The sequence below is a fragment of the Terrapene carolina genome, unplaced genomic scaffold, assembly GCF_002925995.2.
Source record: "Terrapene carolina triunguis isolate 2854851 unplaced genomic scaffold, T_m_triunguis-2.0 Scaffold192, whole genome shotgun sequence".
In the NCBI taxonomy this organism is placed as follows: Eukaryota; Metazoa; Chordata; order Testudines; family Emydidae; genus Terrapene; species Terrapene triunguis.
The window spans coordinates 15090301-15109730 of record NW_020664543.1 but is presented as its reverse complement, the minus strand read 5'-3'; the positions used below and the strand labels follow the sequence as shown (position 1 = coordinate 15109730).

Here is a 19430-nt window from a genome sequence, read left to right as displayed (position 1 = left end):
AGCAGCAGAGATACAATCTTGTACCAGCCAGTAGTCTGTGGAGGGCAAGGAGAGAAAAGCTCCTTCTCTTCCTTTCTGCAGCTAGAGGAGGGAAGGAGCTTCATGTTTCTCAACCACCTACTACCAGAAGATGGATCCTCTTAGCTGGATCTAGTGATGGAACCCTAAAACAGATTCCCAACTTCCCCATTCATAGCAGTTGGGCTTTTCATTAGGCCATTGCCCCATGGTGAGACTGACCACCCTTTTGTATCTCATAACTACATTTGGCTAATTGGTGCCCTGTGAAGTTCTCATGTATATGTCTTAGGGATGCTTTGCGATACACATTACTTTGGTATTTAAATGCTGTTATAACATGCCATGCTTTCATGACAAACAAAAGCCATACAGATCTAGACAAGAAATCACTGCTACACCAAGATACTGATGTAGTGGGATTATGCACAAAAAACCCAACATGATGCTACACAATTTCATTCCTGCTAATCCTCCAGCCTGATCATGCAAAAGCTAGCTGCCCTTTTACAGGGCTTTCCCCATGCCTCTCAGAAGTGCAGTTGAGCTTTCCACCTCTCTTCTCCATTTCCCCCCTACAGGATTTCATAACCAATTTTATATATCAAGAAATGAAGGTTTATTTTATATTTCAACTATCAATACATAAAGCTGGTACCTTATCTTATCCATAAAGTGGAGTCAAAATGGCAACTAAAAAGTTAGCAACAAGCAACACAGATGAGTTGAGCTGATATTTTTAAAGATAGAGTTCTTGGATTTTAAAACAGACCAAAGGAAATTAAGTTATTTGGTAAGCATGGTTTGGTGGCTGAAGGAGAGGATGAAGAGTCAGGATTTCTGCATTCTATTCTTAGTTCACGGTGTGTGGGTGTGTGTAAAAGGCTTGTTAGGGAAGCACTCTGAAGTCCCTACATAGAAGGCACTATAGAAATATTTAAACGGGGAGTCAGACCAGCTAGCATGAGAGGACAAACTACTTACTGAATGTCTGCTGTTTTCATCATCCTCTTCCTCATACCCATCCTCATCTCCTTCCAACCGGGTGAAATCATCTTCGCCATATGCTTCTGACACCAGACCTCCTTTTTCTTCTAGTCCATGCATAGGGGAAAAAAAAGAAAAAAAGAAAAAGCATAATCAAGGCATAAAGTTAACTTAGATCAGGGTGGATAAAAAACATTTTTTTTTAAATGAAATTTTTAATTTAAATTAAATACATTTTTCTCATCATAAACACACTTAAAATTTGAAATTACGAGAACCTGTGTTAAAGCCTAAACTCACTACAGTCAAAACATTTAATAGTAATAATAATAATAATATTATTGAGTAGTATTTGTTTTTATTTTGATGTTTTAAAGAAAGTCAAGCCACCAAATTGGTTGAAGTCACTGACTAAACTCTTGGAACCAGAGTTTGTTAAAGTGCTAAACCAGTTTTTGACAGCAGTTCCCTCTTTTCCAGGTACAGAGAGAATATTTTCTTCATTTCAGTTTATTCAACTAGTTCAGTTCAATAACTAGTTCATTCAAAGTTAAAGAAACCGATTAGGAACTGAAAAAGCAGACAAGCTTGTTTTTCTCTCCCAATTTATTAATAAACAACTAGATAGGAAGAGATGAGATCTACTAGTTCTAAAATTCCAAAGGATATGGTGACCAAAAATAATCAGGTCAATTCACTAATTAGATCATTTGTTTAATAAGTTAGTTTTGTAAAACGTATTTTGATAATTTTTTTCCTTTCTGTATCCACACTTATGATAGCTTTATTTCTTAATAAAAACAATTTTAAAATGCTGGCTTTGTACTTTTAATTGAATTCCAGTTTCTAAGTACAGCTTGATACAGAATGACGGCAAGTGATCATCTAGTAAAACAGAAAATGGTGACTAATGTATTTAATATAGTAAAAAAATGTAAAAAATAAAGAAGCTGAATAAATGTATGTTAAGCTACATAACTGGTTAAATGTGTAGAGCAATAGTACACCCTCCTGATTAGCAAAATTTAGCATAACGACTATAATTTGCAACTAAAATAACATTTGAATGGTTACCAATGAACATCGACTGTTCTTTAGGAAAACAGCTTAAAAAGTACAATTACAAAAAAAAGATTAAGATGACTCCACCTTGATTTAGATGGACACTAACAATAGCAAGCACAAAATGTGAGTTCTGCAACAGGACTGAACTGTTCTCATATTAAATTTGTGATCCACTATAATCCCAAGATCCTTTTCTGCAGTATTCCTTCCTATGCATTCATTTCCCGTTTGTATTTGTGCAATTGATTATTCCTTCCTAAGTGCAGCACTTTGCATTTGTGCTTATTGAATTTCATCCTATTTTGTCACTCCAAACTGTCAAGATCATTTTGAATTCTAATCTTGTCCTCCAAAATGCTTACAACACTTCTCAGCTTGATATTGTCTTCCAACTTTACAAGTGTACTCTCCATGCATTATCCAAATCATTTATGAATATCTTGAATAGAAGTGGACATAGGACAGATCCTTGTGGGACCCAACTCAGTATGTCTTTCCAATTGGACTGATGACTATTTTCTGAGTATGGTTTTCCAACCACTTGCACGCACATCTTATAGTAGGTTTGGCTAAACTATATTTCCTTATTTTGCTTACAAGAAGGTCATGGGAGGCAGCATCAAAAGGCATACTAAAGTTGAGATATAGTACATCTACAGCTCCCCCCATCCACAAGGCTTATTAGCCTGTCAGGAAAGGATATTAGGTTGGTTTGACCTGATTTGTTTTTGACAAATCCATATTGCCTGTTTCTTATTACCTTCTAGGTCCTTACAAACCGATTATGGGGTTATTTGCACCATTATCTTTCCGGGTACCAAAATTACACTGACTGGTCTGTAATTCCCAATATATTAACTTCCCACTAGACTCAGGGAGGAGAACTTTTTCACTTGTAATGCTGATTGTATTCTGAAGATGGAAAAAGGAGCTGACTCCTCTGTAAGCCACTGGGGACGGGAGGTTGCTCCCTTTCTCTGGTTACTGGTGACGAGGGAGTAGAAGTAATTTTTTCCTTCTCGCAGCTATCGCAAGAGACTTAGCATACCGGGGATAAAGTGATACGGTTCCACTGGGACCCGAAGGAACAGTCTCACTCCTGCTACAACGAAGGGAGGAAAAAGAGCAGATTTCCCCTAAACCGGGGAGAGGCTCCCCCTACAGATTATGAGCGGGGAGCGTTTCATCCCTTCCCCGGGGCGCTCTGGTGGAGGGGGGCGCCCGCCTCTCGCAGGGGCATTTCTCCGCCGCCACTCGCCTCCCGCCCGTGGGTGAGGGGCGGCGGAGAGGAGTGGGCAACGCTTCTCGGGGCGGGGGGGGAGGTTGGTTGCTCCCCGGGAGCGAGGAGGATGCAACCCCCGTCGGGGACGGGCGCTCTCCGGCCGGTGAAGGAGCCCGGTCTGAGCAGGGGCGCTGCGGAAAGGAGGAGGAGCAGGAGCAGCAGCGGCAGCTCCCCCGGAACTCACCCGCTGCCGTCCCGCCATCGCTCCCCGCCGCGCCGGCCTCGCTGTCGGATTCGGGCTCGGAATCCTCCGCGTAAACCGCCAACGACGACAGGACGCTCTTCTTCACCGCCGCCATTTTCCTCAGCCCGCCTACTACACACTTCCGGCGACCGAGGATGACGCAGGCAACACGCTAGGATTAGAAAGAGGCGAGCGCTATAGCAACAAGACCCACCCCTTCCGGTTTGTGCTGAGCCCAGTGAACTCAAGCTTGAAGCGCTTCGAGGGTTAGTGTGGTGTCCAGAGACACGTGGCCCTGTTAGAAGAGAGGCTGGGGAGGGGAATGTGCGCGCACGAGGACGGAACTCTAAAATCAATGGCACCTACTGGGCTGTTTAAAGGGGATTAGCTCTGACGTCATCAACCCGCGCCCAGGCGGGAGCAACAGTACAGCAACAGCAGCCGATACGGAAGCTGAATAAGTGCGAGTAATGAGGTGGGGGGCAGCCTGGGCGGAAGGATATAGGCAGGGGGAAGTGGAGGAATAAAGGGGCATGGGGGTAACACCTGGGGATAAAGTAGTCCCTGGAGTGAGGGTGCAGGCAGGGGCTAGTCTCTTGGGCCCGAATCTCTCCCTGGGGGGGTTTGATTCAGGTGGTTCCTTTGCCAAGCAGAGTTACTGCCCTAAAACCAGCTCTGGCGCCTGGGCCTGGTCTGGGTTAAAGGGGACCTTGAACCTGCCCATTTCCTTCACCCCTTTCCTCTCTTGGCAGTTTCAGCTTTGCTCCCTCAGTGATAATTGGGGGGGGGGAGCTTTCTGGGGGAAGGAGAAGGTGGTAAGAGGCAGGAGTGTGGGTGGAGGATGCAGACTGAAGGCAAGAGGATCTGGGCATAGACAGGACGTGGGTGTGCGAGAGGGGAAGGAAGGAAGTAGTGGGTGTAAGGGAGAAGAAGGTTGTGGGGACAACTGGGAAGCAAGTGCAGGTGGAGCAAACCAAATGACAGGGCTGTGAGTGAGATCAGGCCTGGAAAGCAGTAAGGTTGGCAGAGAGGGGAGGAGAGCAGGTGAAGAAGGTACCAGTATGAAAAGAGCTGGTGTGAGGGGTTAGAGGCCATGGGATGAGAATTGAGAGCAGGCAGAAAGGACACAGATGTTTCCTTAGCCTTTCCTGTTTAATCAGGCCATTCTCCCACAGTAAGCTTCCCAGTGGGGTGGCAGGTTGCGTGTGAATCAGATGCTCTGCTCAGTCTAAAGAGAGTACTGCATAAGTGGATTCTCTTCTTGCTCAGTTGTTTCCGACATGTGGCTCTATATTAGAAACACTAGCTAGAGCTGTCTGTAAGAAGGGATTTGCCACAAGTGTAAATGAGATTAGATTTTCCTTATTTTTAGGATCGGGGAGGGAAGCTGATTTACAAGTGATTCTGTCTCTGTCAAAGAGAGACTTTGGAAGCATATATACTCCCAGAAAAATATTCCTGGAGCAGTTTAAACTGATGCTTTGGCAGCCAATAATCTAATGGGAAAAATTCTCTCTGTGACCAAGAAGAATTTGTGATTGGTTGCTGGTGTGAACAACAGTTGAGCTAAGTAAGCTCCTTTCCTTCTCATTTACCTTGACCCATTTCCAGTACTGTACCTATACGATGAACGACTACACTCCCTCAGGCCTAGATGGCAAGGTCCAGAAAACTCTGAAAAAGATCTTTGGGTTTGACTCCTTTAAAACCTCTCTGCAAGAGAGCGCAACCATGACAGTGGTGAAAGGTAAGGTATGACTGTCTTTCTTGGGACTCTAACCTTGTCTCTTCAATTTTAAGTCTTGCTGCGTGAGATGGTGTTCAGAGAACCAGTGTCACACCTGTTTTGACATTGAGTCAAAATCCCAGGATCCTTCTCTTGTTTCCACTAGAAACCAGCACATGCACACAGCTGTTGTCAGCAGCCATGGTGGCATTAGATCACCGGTATGGTTCTGCCTATTAAATAGCATGGTATTGGTTGGCATCCTTCTCTGTCAGTGGATGCTGTTTAATACAGTGATAGTTTATTTGATAAAGAATATTCTATCTATAACGGAAAGATTCTCAGCTCCAGTCCAGTACTGGGAGAATTTGTGGTAAAGTTTAACAGGCTGCGGTAAAGGTCCATTTAGTTTGGTAGCTGGATGTAGAACCTGCCAGATGAGTTAAAAGCAAGCTTCTCTGGAAGTGAGCTGATATAAGTTTGGTATGTCATTTAACTTCTCTGTACTTTGATTTACACCTCTGGGTAGAATAATTCCTGTCACCCAAGGGTGTTATGAGGCTTAATTCATGTTCATAAAGTGGTTAGAGTTGCTTGGAAGGAAGCCGGTGGAGAAGTGCAAAATATTGCTATTATTTTATTATTATTCTTTTAAAAATTAAAAGAAACCTCTCTCATGTTGCCATGTGGCATTGTACTTGCAGAGACACACTTCTAATGCAATTTGTCTAGATCTAAAAGACTTTGTGCCCAGTCCTCCAGAGCAGAATCTAGGTGAATTGCCACGGTTTAGTAGCCTTGAGCTTTGTTTTGTTGTCTTTGCAGGCAAGAACGATGTCTTTGTATGCATGCCCACAGGGGCAGGGAAATCCCTGTGCTACCAACTTCCTGCAGTTCTGGCAGTGGGCATCACCATTGTCATTTCACCTCTGATTGCACTGATTCAGGTAACCATCTCCTGTTAGCTGTGGAAAAGCAATCAGTGAAGGGAGGGTGGGGAGACTGTGTGGATGCACAGTTGGGTCCAATCCCTTCCCCCACTGCCAATCTCTGATCCCAGTTTGTCTCTTTATTCTCATTTCATTGATGTGGGTTTGGTTTTCTGATCCTGTGAGTAGGTAAGAATACTGCTGCTAACTGCCTTGACAGTAGAGTCCTGTGGCACCTTATAGACTAACAGACGTATTGGAGCATGAGCTTTTGTGGGTGAATACCCACTTCTTCGGATGCATCCAAAGAAGTGGGTATTCACCCACGAAAGCTCATTCTCCAATATGTCTGTTACTCTGTAAGGTGCCACAGGACTCTTTGCTGCTTTTACAGATCCAGACTAACACAGCTACCCCTTTGATACTGGACAGTAGAGTTTTTCCAATTAACCATAGTTTAAAGTATCCTGGCTTGCAGAACCATGGCAGGGCTGTATCACAATCTAACATCCTAAAGGGGAATAAGGGGATTTGAACTAAACTAACTGCAGGGGGATTTTTTTTTTTTAAATCTTTAATAGGTGATCTAAATGATCACTTCTCTCTCCTTTTGCCCCGTTGCCTGTTACCTCCATTCAGAGATGTACTATCTGGAGGCAGCAAAGTAGAACATCTAAAATGGATTAAATTGGACCATTCCTAAGAAGAAAACTACTATTTTATTTATTTCTGTAGTAAAACCCCTGGGAAATATCAGTTTTTCCTCATAACAGATATTTTGCTTAGTATCAAGCTGGCTTTCTGTCATTCTTCCCCATTCCATCACAGAAAGAGGAAGTTTCAGGCAGCGCCACTCCTTGAACATTTAAGGCTTCAGGGCAATTCCATATGGACATTTGGCCTTTTCTGGTGCTTTGTCACCCAGTTGTGAAGAGTGACTTTCCCTGCTGTTTTACTTAGACTTTTGTAAGGCATTTGATTTAATGCCACACAACATTCTGGTTAGCATGTACTTTGGCGTTGTCTTGTGCTATTTTTTTTAAAAGGGATCAGGAACTGGCTAACTGACAGATCTCAAAAAATAATTGTCAATGAGGAATTCCCATCAAATGAGTCTGTTTCTAGTGATGTTCCATAGTGATGTTCTAGGACTAAGTTTGACACTTCCAATATTTTTCAATAAGTTATTTTGGAAATACATATAAAATTGCTGCTGATAAAATTTTTGGATGACACAAAGATTGGCAGAATGGTAAATGTTGATGACTTGGATCACTTGGTAAGCTGGGCCCATTCAAAGAAAATGTGTCTTAATACAGCCAAATGCAAGTTGATACATTTAGGAACAAGGAATGCAGGCCATAACTACATAGTGGAAGACTGGATCCTGGAAAGCAGTGATTCTGCAAAGGATGTAGGAGTCATAGTGGACAAGCAACTCAACATCAGCTCCCAGTGTGAGTCTGTGGCCAAAAGGGTTGATGCGATCCCTGGATGTATAAACAGGAGTAGAGCGGTGATCTTACCTTTGTACAGGGCATTAGTGAGACTGATACTGGAATACTGCATACTCTTTTTAAAAGGATGTTGAAAAGAGAGAGTGAAAGAAAGCTCCAAAAATGATTTGAGGGCAGGAGAAAATCCCATGCAGTGAGGGATTTAAATAGCTCAATCTTTTTAGTTTATCAAAAACAATATTGAGCGATGACTTGATTACAATGTATAAGTATCTTTATAGGGAGAAAATAGTAGGTACTAATGAGCTCTTTCATCTAGTTGAGAAAGGCGAAACTGGAAGTCAAAGCCAAAGAAATTCAAATTAGAAATAAGGCACAAATAGTTAACAGGAATGGTGTTTAGCCATTGGAACAACTACCAAGGAAAGTGCTGTATTCTTCCACTTTTGATGTAATCAAATTAAGACTGGACACCTCTCTGGAAGAGATGCTTTAGCTAAAACACAAGTTCTTGGGCTCTGTGCAGAGGTGATTGGATGAAATTCTATGGCTGGTGTTATGCAGAAAGTCAGAATGGATGATCTAATAGTTCCTTCTGGCTTTTAAAATTGATTTAATTTTACCCGAGATGGCTCAATTTTAGTGGTGAACAAAGTGATCCCAGTACATAGTCTATACTCGGTTAAATTTGTAAAGTTCTTTGGGATCCTGAGGGATGAAATGCGCTATAAAAATGTGAGTAGTTGTCGTGCATTTTCCTTCAGTGCAGTGAGCTGATGCTGATCATCCTGAGATGATCTCATTGTCATCTCCAATGTCTGAAAATAACTGGGTCCCTGCTGACAGTCTCATTGCTGATAAGAGAACCTTTGTCTCTTATAAATGCTGATGGTTACCTGAAGAGATGGGTGGCTGATAAAGCTGAGCAGTTTTGTTAGCTGCTGCAGTTAAGCCTGTTTAAAAAGACTCCTGCAGTTAAAGACACTTGGAGCCGAGGCTATGCAGTAGGTGAGATGTGGGTGGACAGGGTCTGGAAACTACAGGACTAGAGGTAAAGCTTGGTTATTGTGTGTATCTCTGTAGTAGTTGTTTTGGTAAAGACTTTCTTCAATGCCACTTGCTTCTTTTTTAATCACAGGACCAAGTGGATCATTTGTTGGCACTGAAGGTCAAAGTCTACTCTCTGAATTCCAAGCTTTCTGCTCAGGAAAGGAAGACCATCCTGGCTGACTTGGCAAGCGAGAAGCCCCAGGTGAAGCTCCTGTATATCACCCCAGAGATGGCAGCCGCCTCCTCCTTCCAGCCCACCCTGAACTCCCTTGTGTCTCGAAACCTCTTGTCCTACCTAATAATAGATGAGGCTCACTGTGTCTCCCAGTGGGGACATGACTTCCGACCCGACTACCTGCGACTGGGCTCCTTACGCTCTCGCATACCCAACACGCCATGCGTCGCCCTGACTGCCACAGCCACCAAACAGGTCCAGGATGACATAGTTGTGTCACTGAAGCTAAAGCAACCTGTTGCCACCTTTAAGACGCCTTGCTTCAGACCTAACCTGTTCTATGATGTGCAGTTTAAGGAGCTCTTGACTGATCCCTATGCGAATCTGAAGGATTTCTGTCTGAAGGCCCTTGAAGAGAAGAATGCCCAAGGGGTAGGTTTAAGTCTCAGAAGCTACTTTCAAGGGCAGAATGGTAAATGGAACAGAACTGTCCTAAACGTTGTGGTATCGGGATGGCACTAATAGGACTAAGATGGGGAGGGAGAGGTCACTGAAAGAAACACTCAGGTACTTTTTGAAAAACTTCTTCTAAATCTCTGAAATACTTGGCATCCTTCCAGATATTGACCTCACCTTGATGGCAAGGTGGTGAACTTTTGCCTTTATAGAGTGATACGCACACACAGTGTCGCTGCCCTCTTCCCCCAATCCTTCACCAAGCCTAAATGGATGGGCATTGATGTGAGGGCGTTCTGCAGGGAGCTGGGAGAAGAATCTCCCCACCCTTCTACTTCCAGGCTATGAAACTGAGTCGCCCCATAGCTGCTAAGGCAGTAGCCTCGCTGGTTCAGCATCCTCTCTCCATGTGGTAGGGAACACTGGCCATTGCAGAGGTGCTCCTGTCCCTTTCTGTAAGCCTGACTGTTCAGGGAGTTACTGCGGGGCAGCATTTCCGTACATATCTGATGGAGACCCTCTCTGCGGGCTCTCTGGTAAAGCATTGGAGGGCGTAGCACTCAGGAACGGTCTCAATGCTTATTGGGTCCGATCCTGCAAAGTACCCTCCGTTCCCTACTGAAGTCAATGAGAGTTGCTAGTGTTCATCAGTTCACAGGATCAGGCCCACGGTGCCAGAGATCATTGGCTGGCACCCTTCCTGGTGAGCCTTCACATGTCCATGTTGTTTCAGCAGATGCTTTATTTCCCTTATGGTTAACATTTCTTTCTCAGCTGATTTTGTTTTCTCTCACTTGACAAACGCACACACATCGGTTTGGTTTTGCTGTGTGTCTGTGGCAAAAAGTGAGAGAGAGAGAGAGAGAGAGAGAGGTTTGCCCAGTGGTTATGGCACTAGCCTAGGATTTAGAAGAACTGGATTCACTTCTCCCTGTGTGACCCTGGGCAAGTCGCTTAGCCTCCCTGTGCCTCGGTTCTCCCTGTGCAAAATGGGGATAATAGCACTGCCCTGCCTCCATTACAGATTGTGGGGAGCTCAGATACTACAGTGATGGGCCATGGCAGTACCTAGGATAAACATGCTTCCTGCTTGGTTTACTTCCATGCTGGTTTGTCAACCCCATTGGGAATACTTACAACTCAAAGGATATTTTGCGGCTGCAGGGGAGCCAGCACAGGGAGAAGAGTCTCAAGCTTTTGTAGCCCTGTCCCCTCAGCAGTAATGGCTGTGAACTTTTTCCGTCTTCCCCCGGATAGCGTGCTGGATTTTCTCTTCTCTGGCTCTGTGTAGGTATACTCTGGCTGTGGCATTGTGTACTGCAGGATGAGAGAGGTCTGTGACCAATTGGCTATTGAGCTGAGCTACAGAGGAGTGAAAGCCAAGGCCTATCATGCAGGTACTGGATGTTGTGTCTACATTGTACAGCCCCTCAGTCAGGGCTGCAGAATTTCACATTATCTAATAGTCTGGGTCAGGGCTACCTTAGGGAGCAACTCTGTACATGTGATCCTGTGGCTGCTGAGATTTGGTCAGGAGCTTGAGTTGACAGGCCCTTGATCTGAGCGGGGTGGGATGGGGTGGAAAGGTGCTCCTTTGGCTCTGGAACTCAGTGCCCTCTGCCGGTCCTATCTATTCAGGCTCTTGCCTGAGAGGGAACTGAATTTTCCTCTTGGGGTGGGGGGAGTATTGAGTCCTTTTGTTTGATGATGAGCCAGTCTGAAGTGGGGGGTAATGTACTTGACTTTGACCAGCACATTTTTATACATAGGAGAGTGGGGAGAGATTGCTGGGGAACTGAGGGGTGAAAGGGTATCTCCTCTTTCTCTCTGATTTTCCTGCTTTCTCTCCTTTTCCCTCCCCAGGGCTGAAGGCAGCAGACAGAACTTCGATTCAGAATGAGTGGATGGAGGAAAAGGTCCCTGTTATTGTTGCTACCATCAGTTTTGGAATGGGAGTCGACAAAGCTAATGTCAGGTATGTAGGAGCTTGGGCAGAGAGGGGAAAACATCCTCCTTAGGGTCCCTCCCCCGTATACTAACTGCAGTCTCAAGAGAACTTGATACGCTTCTCTAGCCCTCCCTGTGAAGAAACCAGATCTCCACAAGAGGGCGTGGGGATGGGAGGAATTCATCTTCAAACTTCATAAACATGTGAGAGGTGTTTCTGTTTAGAAGCTGCAGAGAGTGGAAAGGTTGGGCTTTTACTCGTTATGGGATACCAGTGTTAAACACAGATCATTAGAGGGTCTGACTTGAGGGGACCTGCTACAGACAAAGAAAGTGTACTCTCCTTTGCTGCTTTCTGAGGTATAAAGGGGGTTTGACAGTTGCTTTTGCAAGATTAGGTTTTGATTTCCTTGTTTTCCTGGAGGTTTCCCTGGAGGGTTGGAGACTGGCATCAAATAGACAAATTTGAGCAGTGGAGAGGGAAAGACTTTCTTAGCTGCTGTTTAAAACTATGCTTAATTCCTGATTAACTCAAACTGCTGGCAGACACTTCGAAGAAAAGTTGTCTTTGTGAAAGATTCAACACACCTGCCCCTTCAGCTAAGGGCCAAGAGAGCTAAAATTCTTTTAGTCCTCTAGCAAAAACTGGGAAGACAAGACTTGATATTCCTGATATTTCTAAGGTAAAGGACAAACAAAAAGAAAGAAAAATCCTTTCAGGCCTTCTTTATGCATCATAACATTTGGTTTTGGGTTGTTGTTTTTTTTTAAAATAGGGGGGCACATGCAAACATGCCTGTTTGCAGGTCACCAGAAAATTCAGAAGAATGCCTTCTCTTGCAGTTATGCCTGGGCATTATTGTGGGGAATAGCATCCCTATAGTAAGGATGAGATTTGCTGATTTTTCTGAGTGCTCTAAAATCCTCATGCATAATAACATTAAATGGAAGGTTAAAGTCTCTAGTCAGCACCAACAATACAGCAACCTGGTCATGCTGCTCACTCAAGTCCTGAACAGTTGAAGACTGAGGGCTTGGCTACACCTGCGAGTTAGAGCACATTAAAGCAGCCCCGGGCACCCTAGCTCACTACCCGTCCACACTGGCAAGGCACGTAGAGTGCTCTGACTCCAGGGCTAGAACGCTCCTGGTACTCCACCTCGGTGAGAAGATTAACACTTAGTGCGCTTTGGCTGAAATGCCCAGGTGTCAGTGTGAACGAGGTGTTGCATTACTGCGCTCTGATCAGCCTCCGGAAACGTCCCAGAATCCCCTTAAGTCAAGTGGCCACTCTTGTCGTTGTTTTGGAATCACTGCAGGAATGCAGATATGCCCTTTGAAAGCTCCATTTCTGACAGCTGGCATGCTTATCTGCTCCGAGACAAAGCAGCCATTATTGTGGAATGCTGGGGGGCAGGGGGTCTGCTGCTGTCTGAACTTACAAGACAGCATGCTGACATGCTCTCAGCCCCCCAAAAACCCACTCTCTCTCCCCCCACATACACAACACACTCCCTGTCACACTCCACCTCCCCACCCCCCATTTGAAAAGCACGTTGCAGCCACTTGCATGCTGGGATAGCTACCACAATGCACTGCTCTCGGTGGCCATTGCAAGAGCTGCTAATGTGGCCACGCCAGTGCGCTTGCAGCTGTCAGTGTGGACAGATTGCAGCGCTTTTCCCTACTGTGCTCTATGAAGGCTGGTTTAACTCAAAGTGCTCTACATCTGCAAGTATAGCCATGCCCTGAGTGTGATCAAAGAAAAACAAGTAGTGATGGCTTCACACAATGGCAGCATGATCAGAGAGGCTGCTGGACATCAGCATAAGCGCCCACAATAAAGTTCTATTCTAAGAACTGGTTTGATGTTGACACGGACAGATGACAGTATCAAACCAGTAATATGTGTTTGTCATGAAAAATAAACACAGTAAACAAATTTCATCTTTCTACAATAATTTATCCAGTCTAGAGACACCAAAAGTTTACAGCTATCCATATTACCTCTCAGAGGGCTGTAGTTTCTGTGAAAGAGGGCTGAAGGAAATGTCAGATACTAGAAAAATTAAAGTCATTTGCTACTTTTTAAAACCGTCATAGCAAACCTCAAATGGGATTCCCCCCATAACAGCTTGATTTTTCTACAGCAGTTTAACAAACAATGATAAACATTTAAAAACCATCCCTTAAAAACAGACTTTGTGCTTGTCACCCCTGTTAAAATGGAGATCGTGGTGTAACTGTGGTGGCACTATCAACCCACATTTCCCCCCCCTCACCCCCCAATATTGCTGTGCCACATCAGGGCCCAGCATGGAGTTAGTAGTGCAAATTGGGGTAATTTGGACAAGGAGTTCCTCAGATACAGGTCTCTCATCCCCCATGAGGAGCTGATTTTAATATTAAAATTGCTCTAAAACCCAGGGGGCTGGACTAGATGACTTCGTGAAGTCCCTTCCAAACCTACATTTCTATGGTTCTGTGTTTAGAGAGATTTTCTTGAAATTACTGTTTCACAACAGGGGCTGGGGTAGACTTTGGGAGATGGGGAAGGACCCCATTGAGATGAATGGGTTAGCTCACACATGTGCCATCTTCCTAAACACAGTCATGGATGCTACTAGATTGCTACAAAGGCAGAATTGACTATTGTGCTCCTCTACTTGTACAACCCACATAATTCAGCACAGAAATGAGGAGTCTCCTTGTACAGTATTATGAACTGTAGCAACCTGCAGCAAGAAATCCCTGTACCAGTCAATATGCCAGTCCCTAACACAGTGGAGAGCAGAGGGAGAGCATACAGATGAATGAGAAAACACACAAAACAGCACATTTAGTCATTGTGTTGCTTGTAAGGGCAACCCTTGACAAAACATACTTACAGTAGAACCCCAGTGGCTCTTGCCAGCTGCTGGTGCAGAGTTAAGTTTGTTGGGCAGAACGGACTATTTCCTGGCTTTCAGTGGTTTAAAGATAGACACATTTGATATTCCAGAAGGGTATGTGGTACTACCAATCAACCGTAACCCTGCAGTAACAAAGTTCTTGGGACAGGAATTGTACACACATCATCAGGTATAAGATCATGCCTGAGAAGTGTGGAGGAGGCCCCTGAGGGAAATGAAGGCAGGGTTCCCCTGCTGTTGCCAGCCCCTCCCTATTTGCTGCTTATTCACTGTGGCTGGAGATGGCGTATTTGAGGCGCTCATAAACATACAGGCAAGGAGGAAATGTTATGCTCTGCTACCTCCTGCCTGGCCCTGGTTCTGACAGAGTGTTTTTGTTTAAATGAGGATAACCAGTAACTAGATTTCTGCAGTCTCTCACTCCATATGTCTGCAGCACACAAACTTCTGGAGTATGGGGTTTAGCATACAATAATGAGGCCACTTTTGAGGGAACCCTTTGTATAAAATATTGGCAGCACATCACCGGAGCATAAACTGCTCTGGGACCCAGAGGGTAGAGAACACAGCTGTCAGTGAATGGTCTAGCATTTATAGGTTTAAGTCAGCCATGCAATGGTATTTTGATTGCCGTTTTTGTGTGCAACTTCAATGGTTGTTTAGTAATGATCCATGGTGGCATATTATGATTGCAAGGGAGCCCTTACTGTACAGTTGAAGTTTGTGAGACAGAATTCCATACGCATAGCTTGTAGGCAAAGAAGCTTCTAACTGAAGTTTAAATGGGGAAAGTTCTATCGCCTGTGTATACAGGAGGTCAAACTAGATCACCATGGTCCCTTCTGGCCTTGGAATCTATGAATAATAATATTATAAAACATGTTGCAAATCCTTAAAGTAAATAATGCATATTAATAACATGCACAACTTTACAGTAAAAGAACGCAAACTCCTGGAGATCAATACTGTTTTCTCCGCCCTTCACAGCTGTATATCTTTATGCATTTATAGTATATACACCATGCCTAGTCTCCTCCATTCGCTTTGGGTGTGTCCCACTGACTTATTGTTTACACACACACACTAGGCTTTTGTTGTAGCTTCCCTTGGTGCCTCTTTACTGTTTTAAGAATGTCCAGTTAAGAATCCCTTGCTCCATTCCCTCCTTAGTCCTTGCTCTCACTTACGCAGCTCTGTTTCTACTTTATTGTTGGCCTCAATAGAGAACATCTCTGTGTTTACAATGATGGGAGAAAGGACTTCAACTTGATGCTTACCATTCTCTTATCCCATGCAGATTTGTTGCCCATTGGAATATTGCGAAGTCGATGGCTGGATATTACCAGGAGTCTGGAAGGGCTGGGAGAGATGGGAAGCTGTCCTGTTGCCGTCTCTATTACTCTAGGAATGACCGGGATCAAGTCTCCTTCCTGATCAAGAAGGAGCTCTCTAAACTCCAGGTAGGATCTGCAGAAGAGCTTCCTACAGCACTACCAACGCTAGGTTTTGCTCTTTGTCTATGTCACAGGCCTGGCTAGCACCACTTTCTGTGCAATGCATGGTACTATGGGTGGTCCCTGCCTCAGTTCACAAATTGTGGCAGCCTGTTTGGAGCAGGGCAGTCTATGCTGCAAGCTCAGCACTCATCTTTACACAGTTAAACTCAGAATTTGGCTGTCTGTGCCTTTAAACAGGCAAGTGCTTGATTGTAGTGCTTGAAGCCAAGGCCCTAGCCTGGTTCAGGGTTTGCACTGAAGCGCTCCTTCTCTGTCCAAGTCTCCCCCAGTACTCCCCTGGAGAGGCAGCAGACAAGCCTTCTTAACTGGCCTGCTGGCTCCTGATTGGACAGGGTCTCCTCCTGGCCTTTCTGGGCCTCTGGAGGACTAACTCTTGTTTGTAGCCTGGGCTGAGTTGGTTTTCCTAGAGCAGGGGGGTGTCAGTGCTTCAACCGCTGCAGCAAGAGATAGAGAAGGCCAGATACACCCCATCACGGTCTAGTTCAATGGCTCTCAACCTTTCCAGACTATTGTACCCCTTTCAGGAGTCTGATTTGTCTTGCATACACCCAAGTTTCACCTCACTTAAAAACTACTTGCTTCCAAAATCAGACATAAAAATACAAAAGTGTCACAGCACTGAAAAATTGCTCACTTTCTCATTTTTACCATACAATTATAAAAAAAAATCAATTGGAATATAAATATTGTACTTACATTTCAGTGTATAGTATATAGAGCAGTATAAACAAGTCATTGTCTGCATGAAATTTTAGTTTGTATGACTTCGCTTTTTATGTAGCCTGTTGTAAAACTAGGCCAATATCTAGAGGAGCTGATGTACCCCCTGGAGTATCTCTGCATACCCCCAGGGTTACACGTACTCCTGGTTGAGAACCACTGGTCTAGTCAGCCCCTTGTTTGCAGTTACCTCAGACTGTCCCAAGGCAGAATAGAGTTTTCCCAGTTCTGGCCACATTACTGCTACTAGGACTGGGGTTAGAGGCATTGCGCTCGGATCTGGCTGCAGCAGTGTCACAGCTTAGAGTGGAAGAGGCAGAAGTGCTGGGGAAGAGATGGCTGGACCTGGCTGCAGCGTTGTCAGAGGGTCTGAAGGCATGGCAGAGGAGGTGGTGGTCACTCTTGGCTGCGGTACTACCATGGGGTGGAGAAGTGGAGCATAGATCTGGTTGCAGCTATGTTCTGGAAAGATGGTCGGATTTGGCTGTCAGCAGAGGTGCTGCATCCGTCCATAGCTACATTGAAGGTGGCTTTAAGCATTGTCTTTTATTATTCCCAGGAGAAAAGAGGCACCTTGAAAGAGTCTGATAAAGCTGTGCTGACGGCGTTTGATGCTATAGTGAACTTCTGTGAAGAGCTGGGGTAAGTGTCTCTCTTATATGCATTGATAGCGGGAGGGGTGGGTGAATTAATCTACTCTTCCCCTCTTTGGCACCATTATTGCCAGTGTATTCTGGAACTATGATGCTGTGGAAAAACTTAAATTTCTAGACCTCAAAGTTTTGGTGGAAAATGTGAACTGAATGTAACAGATGCAGTACTGTCTATGGGAAGACTGTCAGAAATAGTAGTTCTAAGAGGTGTGAACTGCCTGCTTTCATTTTAATTCATTGTTACTCGTGGAAGACAGGGTACTGGGCTAGATTGGCCACACTGGGTCAAACCAATGGCCCTTCTTATGTTATGTTCACAAACCCCATCATCTGCCCACCTGCTTTCCCAGGCACCAAAATACACAACTAACTGTCTCCTGTTAAAACCTCCAACTTCCCCTATGACAACTTCTACAAGGCAGTTGTTCGCTGCCAATGCAGAAATCTGCAGCGTGTTGACAATCAGAGAGAAGCATAAAATAAAGTGACTTTAATATTAAAATAAATAGCCAAAAGTTGTATTTTCATATTTAAAACACTCTACTTTTAAGTGTACATGAAACTACCCCAGAATTCCTAGTTTGCTGCAGAATTCTGCACCAGGTTCTGCATTACAGAAACCAGGGGCCCTTGTGTTAGATTGCACAAGGTGTTGGCTATTTCTATTGATGATTTGGGCCACCTACCCTGTATCTGAGTGTCACTGCCTCTGAGACTGGCCGGTTCAATGGCTTATGTAACCACATGCGGTATAATCTTGCCTCTGTTCTGAGCATCTCATCTTTCTCCATCTCCTGTCAATGGGGTGCCCATTGCCACCAAGTCCTCAGAGTGTGAAACTGGCACCTAGCATTGTATATTGATTATCTGGTTATGGGAAGGGGCTACTGTATGACCATGACATCCTCCCATGCTGCCACATGGAATTGTCATGCAGCATCAGCATTTTTCTGCTAAAGAAACCAAAGGGAATGGGCAGTGTTTCTTTGCGCAGCTTTTCCTATTTTCTGACTCACACTGGACATTCCAGTTGTCTATTTTTGACTTTTTCTTTGCCACATCATCTCTGCTGTAAAGAAAGGCATGATCTAAAGCCCAGCATCTTGGTGTAGAAGCAATTAGCTTTCATGTTTGCCTCTGACTCAAAAGAGCTCCATGCTGCAAGATGCTAAGTGTCCCTAATTCCTGTTGTCCTCGACAGGAGTTTAGGGTGCTCAGCACCTTTCAGGATCAAGGCCATAGCGCGCACACGCCCAAGTTGGGGAACCTAAACGCAGACTTGTAACCACTATACACGTTACAAATAGTGTACTGTAAATCCGAGAAGGCTGTAATTGTAACAAATTACTATGTGCCACTAGTTTGAGACAGCAAGACCTTAATTTTCCCAATAAGAGAGCAGTGTATGTTTACAAACTGGGAAATGAATATCCTCCCTCCCACATATAGCCTTGGATCCATTTTCATTATATGGCTCTGCATCCAGAGTGGTTTGGTCAGGATTCAGTGGTGGAAACGGGAATATTTATTTTCTCATTTCTGGAGTCCTGGTGAGGGCGTTGCCTTCAGTCATGTTTTGACAGAGAACAAGACCTGTTGAACAGGTTATTATGAAGGATTTTTACCAGTTGCCCTGAGGTCTGGCCCAAATGTCAGAATAATTGGCATGCCCTTGAAACAATGCTTGATTGGTTGCAGTTAAGGTGACTCCACTAGGTGTCTGCTGTGAGGGACCATGCTCTAATATTTTGGTCAGTTTATGCAGCTAAGTCAATCTTCAGCGGCTGTTGCATGCCTTTAGGTCGTACCTAGAATAGCCAGCTGGCTGCCTCTGTGTTGCTTCTGTTGCCAGTTGAAATGAGAAGTCCTTTTTAATAGCTATGGGGTGAAGATATCTTAGCTTCCGTCTCTGATTACTCCGTGATCTCTCTGCTGAGATTACTAGCAAGGGTTTCGTCGCAGCTCATTTGCAATGGACACTTGTGCACTGGGAACTCACCTGAGACTGCCAAACTAATTTTGCACAAGCCATCAGTAGTTATAGCAGGACTTTCTAGGGTAAGTGTTAGTACCAGAACTTGGGTTAGTTAAGGTTCATGTAATTGCTCCGTCATCTTGACTTACATCTCCCACCCTAGAGTGACGGGAGCCTGGCTGTTATTTACAGAGATGACTCTCCCTAGTGCTGTTCCACGGCAGCAGTAAAGCAATGGGTATGTGCTAGGGAACTTTGTATGTGGCAGACCCATGTAATAATACTTTACCTGGAAAAAATAGATTTTCTTTAGCTGAGACTATTGGAGAAAGGAATAGTGTTTCTTCAGTTCCATGGGGGCATTTAAAAGTAAAATC

General features: G+C 44.5%; 2 protein-coding genes across 4 annotated transcripts in view; one reads left to right on the top strand and one right to left on the bottom strand.

The window, feature by feature from the left end:
- SAP30BP (SAP30 binding protein) overlaps positions 1 to 3659 on the bottom strand; it is a 58093-nt gene extending 54434 nt beyond the window's left edge. For 2 of the 3 annotated variants that reach the window (XM_024214123.3, XM_024214121.3), the window contains exons 1-2: positions 3537 to 3659; positions 1003 to 1112 (exon numbers count right to left, since the gene is read on the bottom strand). In XM_024214123.3, the coding sequence (XP_024069891.2) occupies positions 1003 to 1112; positions 3537 to 3651 (225 nt within the window). In that variant the 5' untranslated portion in view covers positions 3652 to 3659. The remainder of the gene's footprint in view (positions 1 to 1002; positions 1113 to 3536) is intronic. The other variant, XM_024214122.3, reaches the window with a different exon arrangement.
- A 497-nt stretch (positions 3660 to 4156) lies between these two features.
- Positions 4157 to 19430, top strand: part of RECQL5 (RecQ like helicase 5) — a 58957-nt gene continuing 43683 nt past the window's right edge. Inside the window, exons 1-7 of the mRNA XM_024214141.3 lie at positions 4157 to 5283; positions 6088 to 6209; positions 8787 to 9305; positions 10621 to 10726; positions 11193 to 11304; positions 15486 to 15648; positions 16985 to 17067. Of these exons, the coding sequence (XP_024069909.2) occupies positions 5163 to 5283; positions 6088 to 6209; positions 8787 to 9305; positions 10621 to 10726; positions 11193 to 11304; positions 15486 to 15648; positions 16985 to 17067 (1226 nt within the window). The 5' untranslated portion in view covers positions 4157 to 5162. The remainder of the gene's footprint in view (positions 5284 to 6087; positions 6210 to 8786; positions 9306 to 10620; positions 10727 to 11192; positions 11305 to 15485; positions 15649 to 16984; positions 17068 to 19430) is intronic.